At 33.7% G+C, this 12,796-nt stretch overlaps 1 protein-coding gene across 2 annotated transcripts; it reads left to right on the top strand.

The window, feature by feature from the left end:
* Positions 1-6,402: 6,402 nt before the first annotated feature.
* LOC132058177 (HIPL2 protein-like) lies at positions 6,403-10,876 on the top strand. Of its 2 annotated transcripts, none has more exons than XM_059450730.1 (7): positions 6,403-6,581; positions 8,161-8,246; positions 8,383-8,877; positions 8,971-9,181; positions 9,404-9,579; positions 10,001-10,242; positions 10,333-10,876. In XM_059450730.1, the coding sequence occupies exons 2-7, from the start codon at positions 8,193-8,195 to the stop codon at positions 10,724-10,726; spliced, it is 1,572 nt and encodes a 523-aa protein (XP_059306713.1). In that variant the 5' UTR covers positions 6,403-6,581; positions 8,161-8,192; the 3' UTR covers positions 10,727-10,876. The 2 variants fall into 2 exon arrangements, with proteins under 2 accessions (XP_059306713.1, XP_059306712.1); XM_059450729.1 differs by lacking the exon at positions 6,403-6,581 and adding an exon at positions 6,821-7,120.
* Positions 10,877-12,796: the final 1,920 nt, after the last annotated feature.

Raw genomic sequence — 12,796 nt, 5'->3', positions numbered from 1 at the left:
TCCATTGGCACATGAACATTATTGCATTTATCTCCCAATTTGGCCATATTATCAAGCTCAACCACAAGATTACTCATGCCTTGAACAAGGGCAAGTTGATTGTAGGAAGAGTCGATGGTGAGATAAAGTTGGTGGAGAATTCCTAGGGTTTTATCCATTGAATTTATGACTTTATTTAGGTTTTGTTTCGACTCCTCGTCGTTGGATTTAGGGTTTGTTACTCCGATGGCAACATTATGCTGCGATGAGTCCATAGCTTAAGAAAATTGGGAATTCGAGAGGGTGCAGTGATACTGCGAATTACAAAGTTGTAACCTAAATGAACAAAAGAGGTTGCGTAACCAGTTGTTCCTGCCATGTAAGTCTTTTATAGGCTTTGAGAAAGCTTAGTTTGTGTAGAAATAGGAATCTAAACTTTCCTAGATTGTCCAGGTTTTGGAAAATTTTCAAAATAAAGGAAACCACGGTAACTATAGAAGCCTGGTTTGGGTAGAATTAGGATCTCAAGTTCCCTAAATTGTCCAGATTCAGTAACTTTTGGAATTAAGGAAACAAAATTGTTGTAACTTAAGAAGCAAGCAATTAGGCAATTGTGGCCTTATGAGTTACGATGTACGAATGTATGTGCGAGTGGTTATGGAGAATAAAATTAAAGAACAAAATTTTCTAAATAATAATTTCAAATAAAATTTCCATCATTTATCATTGCTACTCTCTTTTTTTGTTTTTTGTTTTTGTTTTGGGTAATAAAGGATAGTAGTAATATTTGTAAATAGTTAAAAGTCATTAATTACAACAAAAAATATTAATGGACTTTACTGGCCTGGGAGAGTGACTAAGCACACTCAAATTCCCAAGTCTAGCCAAACTATAATTATAACAACTAGCTGAAACCTTTTATGACTAATTTCTACTTTAAAAAAAAAAAATACTAATTTCTACTTTAATTTGTTCTTCTTCTTTTTTGCAAATAAATGACTTATAGCGAAATACAAACGTTTACGTTCATTTTACTCGATCTAGTCGTAATTTGTAAAACTTCCAACTGGTATACTACAGTAATAAAAAAACCTGTTAACCGGTTTGAATCGGACCGGACCGGTAACCGGTTAACAAATCGGAACCGGCCACCGGTTCCAGTTTACCGATTAAAAACCCGAAACCGGACCGGTCCGGTTCAAACACTTCCAAAACCTCTTTTTTTTTTTTTTTTTTTTATAGTATATATATATATTATAGTATTTATTAGTATATTGTAGATATATTTACATATGTTATATAAGTTTATAAGTAAAGTTTATATATTTACTTACTAATGGTGCTAACAAAGAATACGGAATACAATATATACATATATATATATATATATATATATATATATAAGTATACTATATATACTTATAACTTACATATTATAACTTAAGTTATTTATAGCTTAATTTTTTTCTAAGTTTATAAATTTGTATATTCGTATATATATATATATGTTTAAGTTATATGTATACTATATATATATATATATATATATATATATATATATATATATATATAACTTAAGTTATTTATAGCTTAATTTTTTTCTATATATATATATATATATATATATATATATATATATATATATAAGTTATTTATTAGCTAATTTTTTAAAATATACTAAGAATATACTTATATATATATATATATATATATATGTTTAAGTTATGTGTTTAAGTTATACTAAGAATATACTTATATATATATATGTGTGTGTGTTTAAGTTATATGTATACTATATATTATAAGTATATTCTTAGTATATTTTAGTTACTTTTCAAGTATATAACTTTCTAGTTTTTAATTTAAGTAGATGTATATTATAAGTATATTCTTAGTATATTTTAGGTATATTCCTAACTTAATATAAGTAAAAATATGAACACAAGTAAATATAAGAAAGCTCAATGAGCCATATATTTTATTCATTCTTGGATAACATTTATTTGCAAGTTGTAGTTTTTTTTAACTTGCAAATAATACATGAGTTGCAAAGAAATAGTAGAATAATAAAATCACCAATTCTCAATCATTTGGTTAATTTCCTCCATATAATATTCGGCCATGGAGATATCTTCAAAGTCTTCCATTTGGTCCGGTCCACTAGCTATCAAATCTTCAATCTCTTCCTCTTCGCCTTTCTCCGCTTCTAAGTTTTGGTTGCGTTGCTCCGATCTAATCCAATCGCGAATGCACACTAGTACTTGCAAGCTAAAGCCGGATAATGAGTGTCTATGGTCTCCAATTTGTTGTCATCCTTGGCTAAATTCACTCTCCGAAGCCACGGTTGATACTTAAACCGTAAGGATATCTCGAGCCATTCTTGAGAGTATCGGATGACTTGCCTTGTATTTCTTCCACCATGCTAAGACGTCCAACTCATCTAGTTCCTTGATATCCACATTTGGCTGCATCAAATAAAAGTTATATTCATCAAAGTTTGCACTACAAGAAGGAGTTGGTCATGAATGTAAAACTTTTAAATGCGACAAACCCGACAAGCCCTTTTTGCTACTTTGAGAAGTAGTAGGGCGTGGAGCAACGGGTGTAGCATGTTCTTCCAAATTAGAATAATGACTAAAAACTTTTCTAAATTCGACATCAATAGCGAGTTCGGCTTCAGCTCAAGATGGTTGAACTCCCTCTTCAATTTCTAAAAATGTATAAATTTGACCAACCAATGCTCTAGTATAAGACATTTTAAACAAGGATTTAAAAGAGAATCCAATATAAATAAAGTTGGGATGAGAAAAAAATACTTCTTAAATTTTGTTGTCATATCAAAAATAGCCGCTTGATAACCGGATTTATATTTATACTCTTGTAAAACTCTAGCTATTTCCGCTAAGTAGGCTAAAATTCCGGTTATCGTGGGATAGAATTGTTTAGAAAAAGCAAGTGTTGCATTATAAAAAATTTCTAAGAGTTCAACACATTCCTTAATATCTTCCCAATGCGTAAAATTTAACCAATCATCATTATTAATATTATATTTGTTGTGAACTTGTTGTATGAGAATCCTCTACTTGAATTTTTCTAGATCTAAGGTTATTTTCCACACAATAATTCTTCAAATCTCTAAGTCTTCCCCTATTAGCATTACAAAAAAGAAACGCAACCGCATCTCTAACTTTTTGAATAGAATCGTCAAAACACACAAGATCATCTTTAACAATTAAGTTTAAAATGTGACAACTACATCTCACATGAAAAATATTTTTTAGCGGAGGGTTTAATTATCTTTTTAAAAGACCAATCACCTTTGTATTATTAGAAGCATTATCTAAAGCAATACAAAGTGTTTTTCTATAAATGTTAAAAAATCTCATAATAGTAGACATTGAATCCGCTAAAAATTTTCCATCGTGACGGCCTTTTCCTTCATCATATAAAAAAGCTATAATTCTTTTTTGCATAACCCAATTATCATCAACCCAATGACATGTAATAGCAAAAAAATCTAACTTGTTAAGACTAAGATCCAAATCAGCGGTACGAGAAACATTACAATTTAAATAATTAAATACATGGCGCAAATAAAATTTATATTTTTTATACAAATCTATAACATCCGCTCTACAAGTACTTCTAGGAATACCCTCAAATAACGGATTATAACAACGTTGAATGTAAGTAACAAACCCCAAATCCGAAGGAAAGGAAAATGGTAAACAATCTTAAGCTACCATTTTAGCTATTTCTACACGCTCTTTTTCTTGTCATACTTAAAAATTTTACCGGTTCGTGGGTCTATCATCGTTTGAATACCCCCCACATTTGAACCTGTTTGCTCTCCCCAAACATCCATATGTTTCTTTCTCATATGACCATTTAGTGTACCCGTTCCACCATCCTTACTAGTTCCTTGACTAAAAGCAAATACTTGTTCACATAGGGTACATTTAACTGTTTGGCTTTCTCTATCCTTAGTCATAAATTTTCAAATTTTAGCGGTTGGCTTACGAGTTCTAGGCGGTTTGTCTTGTGTATGTGATTGTGCAGGACATGTATCTCCTATGGGATTTTCGGGGGCTTGTGTTTCATCATCATCAATTTCATTAAAAGTGTCGGTATAATGTTGTTGCATTGCCTCATGACCTAAAAGTGGATTATTTCCACCAACATCAATACCTAAACTAGGTGTTTCTTTCACAAATGTTTCCTCATTAAGCCCACCCCTAACAATACCACTATTACCGGCACCACGTCTAAATCTCTTCGCCATTATTAAATAGAATTAATTTAAATCACACTCAAATAAATCACAAGAAAATAAATTGCAATAAATTAAATTGCTAGAATTAAATTGCGTAAATTAAATTGCAAAAAATAAAGATAGAGTTGGAACGAAGGTACCAAATTGCCGACTAATTTCCAACAAAGTGAAGGCGGCTAGAATTGCAAATCCACCAAAGCTACTTCGGATTGTTGCAAAATCACCAACTCCACCAACAATATTATAAATTGCAAAATTAATAATTGAAACTATAATAAGACTTTATAATATTTATTTGAGAGAAATTTAAAGTGGCTAATTGTTGCAAAGTAACTATAATTGAGAGATTGAGATTTGAGAGAAAGAGAAGAGTGAATTGGTGTGGATTAAAATGGAAATGGAGAGGGGTTTATATAGGGGTGGGGGATGGATTAAAGTGTTAAAAAAAAAAGTTTAGAGGGTTGGGGCGGGGGAGGGGGGGGGGGGCGCAAAAAATGGGTTTAGGACCATTTGGCAACGGCCATTTTTGCAAATGGACCGTTGGCCAACGGTCCAAATTAGCAGCCCAACGGCTACAATTAAAAAAAAAAAAAATCGACCGGTTTCTTGGTTTAACCGGTCAGGTTCCGGTTTTACCTATTTAACCGGTTCCGGTTCCAAAAAAATAGAAACCGGAACAGGTAGTTAATATACGGTTAACCGGTTCAACCGGTTCCGGTTACCAGTTTGAACTGGTTAACCCGAACCGGTTGACGGGTTTACTAAATATGCCGCGAATAATTGTGTTACAATGGTTCACTTAATTAAAGTCGCTTGTCTACATTCTTGTTCTTAAAATTAAAATGTGTATCTTTTTTCAGAAATATGTATGTGTCTGGATTATCGTTAGAGTCATATTACCCTAAAACGTAGAGTAATAATAACAATAATTTAATACTCCTTTCGTTTTAATTTATGTGAACCTTTTCGGTGTATAAGGGTCAAACTTTATAACTTTGACCGTAAATTTTCACATAAATTTTTCAAGTTTTTTAAAACAAAAATTATATATTTAGACACTATATAAAAAGTTTTATAAGTCATGATAATCTAGGGCTGGGCATAAATACCGAAAATCGAAAAAACGAACCGAACCGAACCGAAACTTCAACAAACCGAACCGAACCGAACTAGTTTGGTTCGGTGTTTGGTGTCCACCGTCAAAAAATCGAAACCGAAATAGCCGAACCGAAGTTTGATAAAACCGAACCAAAAAACCGAACGCGCATCGAAATTTAATACATTACCCAAAAAAATTAAAATAGTCCAGGCCCATTAAGTTTAAAGCAAAAAAAATCCAATTGTAATAAGTTCTCTTTTGCATTTGTATCCCTAATTTTTCACTTCAATTGAGAAAATCAAATATCCTTAACAAAGAAAGGTAACTAGAATGTGTCTTTAGGATTAATGTATGTCCTTTATGTGTTTTCTTAATTATTCTTACGGTATGTATATAACACCTAGTAATCCTATATCATGATTATAGTTTTCTTTGTTCTTGTGTATCTGTTTGTTTGATTTTTATTTTAATTTATCAATTTTATGTTTTATTACTTTTGAGAATATGAATTAGTGTCAATGGAATCGCTTCTAATATTATATCAAAAAATCCGAATTGAAAAAACTGAAACCCAACCGAGCCGAACTTTAAAAAACTGAAACCGAAAGAACCGAACCGAACTAGTTTGGTTCGGTGTTCGGTGTCCACCTTCAAAAAACCGAACCCGAAATAGTCAAACCGAACGGAAAAACCGAACGCCCACCCCTATGATAATCTATAATTCAAATAATTTAGAAAAATGTAATGAAAACACGGTCAAATAACCACCTCGAAGACTCCCGAGTTAGTTATATGTTCACGTAAATTGAAACAGGAGAGATATAACACAAGCATAAATTAACGGTATACCAAAATCATAATCTATCGATATTACATGAACTAAAAGCGCAAATTTCCCTATTAAATTAGGGATGTAATTTATACATACCGGTAGAATAAAATTTTATTTACACGATCAACGAATTTTAACCTGTAATATCAAGGTAATCACTTGTAATTACCTAAAAAAAAATCTCGAATGTGGATATATTTTACACTGTGCCTGCATAAAACTTAAGCACTTAAATGTGCCCATATATTTCCGCCAGAGTTGGCCGGTTTTTCTGGATTTTAACGACAGAGTGAAAGATATCTGTACATGGGCCTCCACCAAGGCTATGGTAGCTACAAGAAGCAAATGGGATTTCTAATTTCTCAGTGGTACCAAAATATGAACTGACAAATTTGAGGGTAGTTCTCCTAATACATTAACTCCCAAAATTGAACTGTTGATGTTGGCCTTGGCCTATGCAAAATGTATTTAGATTTATGTAGTTATACAGTGTACACGTTATGAGAGTTATGTATTGCTATTCTAGTTAATTCTTTGTTGATAATGCAAAGCCAAAGTTTTCTTGGTGGATTCTTTTTCTTACTTATCTTTTCTCATATATGAAGTGCCAATGTCTTCATAGGTGGTGAAAATATTGAATTGTGTGTTGTTGGGTTAGTAAATGGGCTAGAACAAGAGATGGGCTTACGGTAAAATTTTCATACAAACGCTGCCATAGAGAGGACTGTAATTGATGGCATCCAAGAAGAGAAGGGTCGGTCAGTTGCAGAATCCATTGAGTCCAGTCACTGCAACTTCATCACATGCTACAGGTTTAATCGTTGGTACAATCAACGGGTGCAGATTCATGGTCGGGTCGATATCATGTTAATATGGATGCTTTAGACAACCCATTTGCGATCAAGCATTAGCTGAAGAGGTTGTACTACTGATCCTTGTAAGGAATATTCTTCTGGATTCTACTTAGTTTCTCTTTTTTATTGAAAAATTGAATCTATCCTCCCTTTTTTATTATAGTACTACCCCACTTTTGTTGGTGATAATGCTTCCTAGTATCAATAATGGGCCCTGGTTTTTTTTTTTTTTCTTTTTTTTCCTTTTTTACATCAAGTTTCTTCTTTTAGGAGGATTTATAGTGTTTCCACACTTCCCCTCCAGGTGTGATTTCCCGAACTGATACAGGGACCTACCGGTCGTGGGTGGAGGTGCTTTACCACTGAGCCATCCCTCACTTGTCAATGGGCCCTGGTTAAGTGCTTGCTTAGTTGCTTGAGCTTACTTAAATATGTAGTCCTTTGTCTGTTCCAAGCCGACAAGAGCCAATACTAGTTTTTGTGCTTTTCTCTATTTCTGTGTTTTGAGTATTCCAATTTGTGATTTTCTAGTCATAAGTTGTACAAACAAAAGTAAAACCTATTGGTAATCAGTCTTAGATGGGATACGATTGAGAGACAAAATATAGGGAAGGTTTTGGCTCCCCATGCACCAAAAAAAAAATCTAGTGTTATTAAAATAGCATTGAGATTGGCATATGCACTGAGATTAACACAATGTAAATAATTACTCATATCCTAAATTTTTACCGTAGCTTTCTAGATCAAGAAGGCCTTTATAGGAATGTTGTGCATTATATCATCCAAGAGTCGTGTTTCTGTGGCGTTCTGTCATTCGTATAATAAGGCATAGTTTATAGATTGGAGTGAGTTCCTTTGTCATTTCTGCTATGGTTTCTCTGGGCAATGTTTTTCTCCTAATTCTGTCGTTAATTTATGGTTTTCTAGCCTCCTACGCTTTGAGCGTGCAGTTAAGTAAGGCGCTATCATCACTTTTTTTTTTTATGTATGGCATTTTTCGCAGTTGTCTGTCTTTTATATTCCATTTTTTTATCTGTAATTGTAAAGGACCTACAAGCACCATTAGAGATGAAACTGTACTATTTTTGTTCTATTAATGGGAGCATTTGATGTGTCTCTTCAGAGGACTTAAAGTTGGAGGAGCAATTTGCAGCAATGAATCTCTCTGATCCTGAATATGCTCCTCTCATGGAGTCAATTCTTTCCGCAGTAAGTCTTGTTTACTCTTAAACATGATGGAACAGAAATTGTTGTTTTAACATTATGAGATGAAAGTTTATATAGTTACATTTCCTGCTTGGGAACTTTTTTCTGAGTTGTTCTCTGTCTTGAAATCAACTTATAGGACCTAACAAATGGCGCCCAATCATTTGGTATTCACAAAGCTCATCAAGCCCCAAATGGTGTTTGCCTTGACAAAATTGGAAATGGATCTTACATTGGCATGGCTCCACACCCTGATGGCTCTGACCGTGTCTTTTTGTGGAATCAACAAGGTAAAATATGGATTGCCACTGTTCCTGTGGGTGGATCTAATGAAGTGTTGGAGCTTGATGAATCCAAGCCCTTTCTAGATATAACTGATCAAGTGCTTGTTGGCGCACAATTTGGGGTAATGGGAATGGATTTCCATCCTAATTTTGTGAGTAATGGTCGTTTCTTTGTTTCTTACCACTGTGATAAGTTGCGACACTCAGGATGTTCAGCCAGATGCTCATGTAACTCAGAAATTAGCTGTGATCCAGCAACACTTCCAATAGACAGTGGCATTGTGCCATGCCAGTATCAAATTGTAGTATCCGAGTTCACAGCAAATGGTACTGCATCAACACCCTCCTTGGTATAGATCCATGCTTGCTTTATATGATATGAATTTGAAGATTTTCTTCATTGAAATTCTTTTGATAACATACTTTGATCGTCTTCTTGACAGGCAGAAAGTGCTAAGCCATTGGAAGTGAGGAGGATATTTACAATGGGACTTCCAGATAAGGGAGTTCATGGAGGCCAGATTCTCTTTGGCCCTGCAGATGGCTTTTTATATGTTATGACTGGAATTGGCACACATCAAGGGGACCCTTACAACTTTGCACAAAACAAGAGATCATTGCTCGGAAAGATCTTGAGGATTGATGTGGATCAAAGTATGCTGATCAAATGTTGATTTTGTAGACTTGTTTTGTGGCTTTTTAATTTCCAAAAATATAAAGCACGTATAAGGAAGAGGTTCATCCTGCTGTCATGGGTATTATAAACTTTAAAACGTGAATCAGTTTAGGCAAACTTATCCTGTATGAAAAAATCTTTCAGCCTATATCCATAAACTTCTGGTGAACACTACAGTTTTCTCATTTAACGCCTGACAGGAAATGAAGTTCATGATCAAGGGCTTTGGGGAAATTACTCCATACCAAGAGATAATCCGTACAACAATGACAGGCAATTAGCACCTGAAATTTGGGCTTTGGGTCTTAGAAATCCTTGGCGTTGTAGTTTCGATTCAGAAAGACCTCCCTACTTCATGTGTGGAGATGCTGGACAGGTTTGGAACTTAACTATCTTTAAGCAAAACAGTAGCATAGTCATTGAGCTATTTCTAGTTTAAGGAAATCTTGATAAGTTCCAAAACAGGAACAGGACATATGCTAAGTCTCTTGGAATACATAGACAATCATGGGAGGACCATTTCTCCAGAATTCTTTGTGATGAACCTTAACTTTTTTGAACCCTCATGCAAGATTAGCTCTTTCTGTATGTGGTTGAATTAATTGAAAAATTCCCAGTGCTTTGAAACCTTTAGTAATGTTGGGAGGAATTTCTTCACGAAGGCCTTAGCTTCTTACTTAAAGGTCAATTTGGTCATCAACTGAAACTCTAAAACACCTTGCTAGAATGTTAGGTTTTGCTAGATCCAGTATTGTCTGCACCTATTAAGGTTACTTATCTTTTCATGAATCTTATAGGACCGGTACGAAGAGATAGACATGATAACAAAGGGTGGAAACTATGGGTGGTCCATCTATGAAGGCCCTTATCCCTTCGAACCAGCAAATGTCCCCGAAAAAAGCACTTCTTCTAGCTCCAATAGTCCCATATTCCCGGTCATGGGATACAACCACTCTGCAGCTGATAAGACAATTGGTTCAGCGTCCATAACCGGGGGCTACTTCTATCGGTCTCAAACTGATCCCTGTCTGTATGGAAGGTTTGCATATCTTTCTTTGCTAACGAACTTGAAACTCTATAGACATGTACTGTTTCATTAGCTCAACCTGATTTTGAATCAAACTTTCAGGTACTTGTACATAGACTTGTATCCGGATGGAATTTGGTCAGGTATTGAAAATCCTGAAAACAGTAGAAACTTCACTAGTTCAAAAATCCCATACAGGTGCGCGCATGATTCTCCAATCCATTGTGAAGAAATTGCAGAGGGTGTTATGCCTGCTATAGGATATGTTGCATCTTTTGGAGAAGACAATAGAAAAGACATTCATATACTGACAACCACCGGCGTCTACAGAGTTGCACGTCCAAGTAGGTGTAATTACCATTGTCCTAAAGAAAGAACTGTAGCTAGTAAACCACCACCTCCTCCTGTTTCCTTGTCTGGAAAATTATGGGAGAGTGCAAAATTCTATGCTCTTCTTGTGTCTTCCTTGATGCTGCTTTTGTTGAATCTTGTGTAATGGGATATGCGATCTTGTTATCATTAATGATTATCCAATTAGTAGCAAATGTAGTCTTTCTTTTCCATATTTTTCGTCATTAAAATCTCTAGGATCTTGTTAATACCGAAGATCAGCTCAACTAAGAGTTGCAAAAAAGTAAACTGAACTTTACTTACAACAATAACAACAACAACAACATACCCAGACGAACAAAAGTATGAATGAAATTTCAAAATGGAGGAGTACATGATAGTACAACAATTGTCTTCAGAAAGAGGTAAAGAAGCAAGTTATATTTGAACCTACTGTAGTACGACTCTTTGAGGCCAGAGCTGTTTGACAAAAACCTAACAGAATATTAGGGAGTAGCACGGCTAACTATCAAACAGCTTAAAATGAGGATAAAGAAGCAAATTATGTTCAAAAAAGAAGTTTAGTCCTGTAAAAAAATACATTAAAAAGGAAAAAAAACCTCAATAAGAAAACAAGTCAATAAAAAAATAGACTTGCTATTTTTCAATTAACAATGACACATTACATAGCACTTGAATATCTGAAAAAAGATAATGAGGTTATAAATTTATTGGAAGCTAGTTACCCCAAGAATTAGAAACCAGTGATGATCTCATTTTAGGAGATGAATCCCATTTCTAGTTACTAAGATAATGATGAGGAAAAAAATTCATGCTAAATGTTGGAAGTACTTATCAAGGACAACTATTGAAAGAAAAAAAAAATCAAGAACAACTTGAATCAATTACAGAAGTTGAATTAAATCAAATTCTTCACTCAAACCTTATGAGAGAAGAGATACCTTCCATGGTTACACGTGAAATTAAAGAGTTTTTAAGCAAATGATATTTTTATGAAGTATAAAGAGGGTTAATTTCATGAATGATTTGCTCAACTTTTACTTTATTGCACCAAAATCACTAAATATTTTTTATTACAAAAAAGACCCTCAACTTTACATCTAGCATCACGAAAATCACTAAAACTATTTTTTGAAATCAAAATGTCGTCCAACTTTGTCTAACTATCACAAAGAGTGACTAAGAGGAAACAATTGATAGTGATTTCACTTGGGCAAAGTTGAATAACTTTTTCATTATAAAAAATAGTCTAGCGACTTTAACACAATAAAATTAAAATTATGTGACTATCCATGAAGTTACCCTGATATAAATATGTTTCGTGGAAATAAATTTCTATACGTGTGAAATGAAATTTATAAAAGTTATTGGCTTAGTAGAACTCAAATCAGTACGTACTAAAGTTGCAGATTAATTAATGTTTACAACTACATATCATTTAGGTATAGATTATATTATATTCTAATTCACCTATAAAAACCTATAACTCCATAAAATCATGCACATTATATGATAACCGTGACGATCGTGTGGAGAGATTTTAACTTGGATTTGGTCATGAATGACATAGAACTGAAATCATATGAAGAAGAAAGAGAAAGGAAATTTATAACTTGCATATAATTATAAGAGCAAGTTGGAGTCCTCCAACAGGAGCCAAAATTATTGACCAGGTGGAAACATTAAACTATCCATTTCAAGTGAGCACGCTGGACCACTCTCAAATAACAAATTCCAGAGTTCAATGTTACATATTTTGCAGTATATAAGGCCTTATTAAAGCGTTATATTAAATGTCCGTTGGATAAGGTTTCTGAAAAAAATGAAAGATGTTTGGCCACTCTCTTCATGGACGCTATAAGCAAGGACAAAACAAATGATGAGAACTAAAGTCAACTTTCTTAAATGGAACGTACCTACTTTCTCAATTTCATTTTAATTATGACCCTATTTAAAAGGGACAAGGAAAATTTAAGACTTTAGTTTAATTGCTTATAAACTTTAATAGTAAATAATAATAAATGTTTAGCATAATAGGGAAAATATCACTCCATTCAAAATAGAATTTTGTAATGACTTATAACTTAATGATATCTAATATCCTGCAAAGTCCTTTACATATATAGATTGTCTCTATACGCCGGTAAAATGTTTCTCTCGTAATAAAACAACTTTCAGGTCCTCGAGTGTATCTTAGTCAATAGTCAACGTCGGG

The sequence above is a fragment of the Lycium ferocissimum genome, chromosome 5 (genome assembly GCF_029784015.1).
Source record: "Lycium ferocissimum isolate CSIRO_LF1 chromosome 5, AGI_CSIRO_Lferr_CH_V1, whole genome shotgun sequence".
Lineage (NCBI taxonomy): Eukaryota > Viridiplantae > Streptophyta > Magnoliopsida > Solanales > Solanaceae > Lycium > Lycium ferocissimum.
The sequence above is the reverse complement of the archived record's forward strand: the minus strand, read 5'-3'. Positions and strand labels throughout refer to the sequence as shown.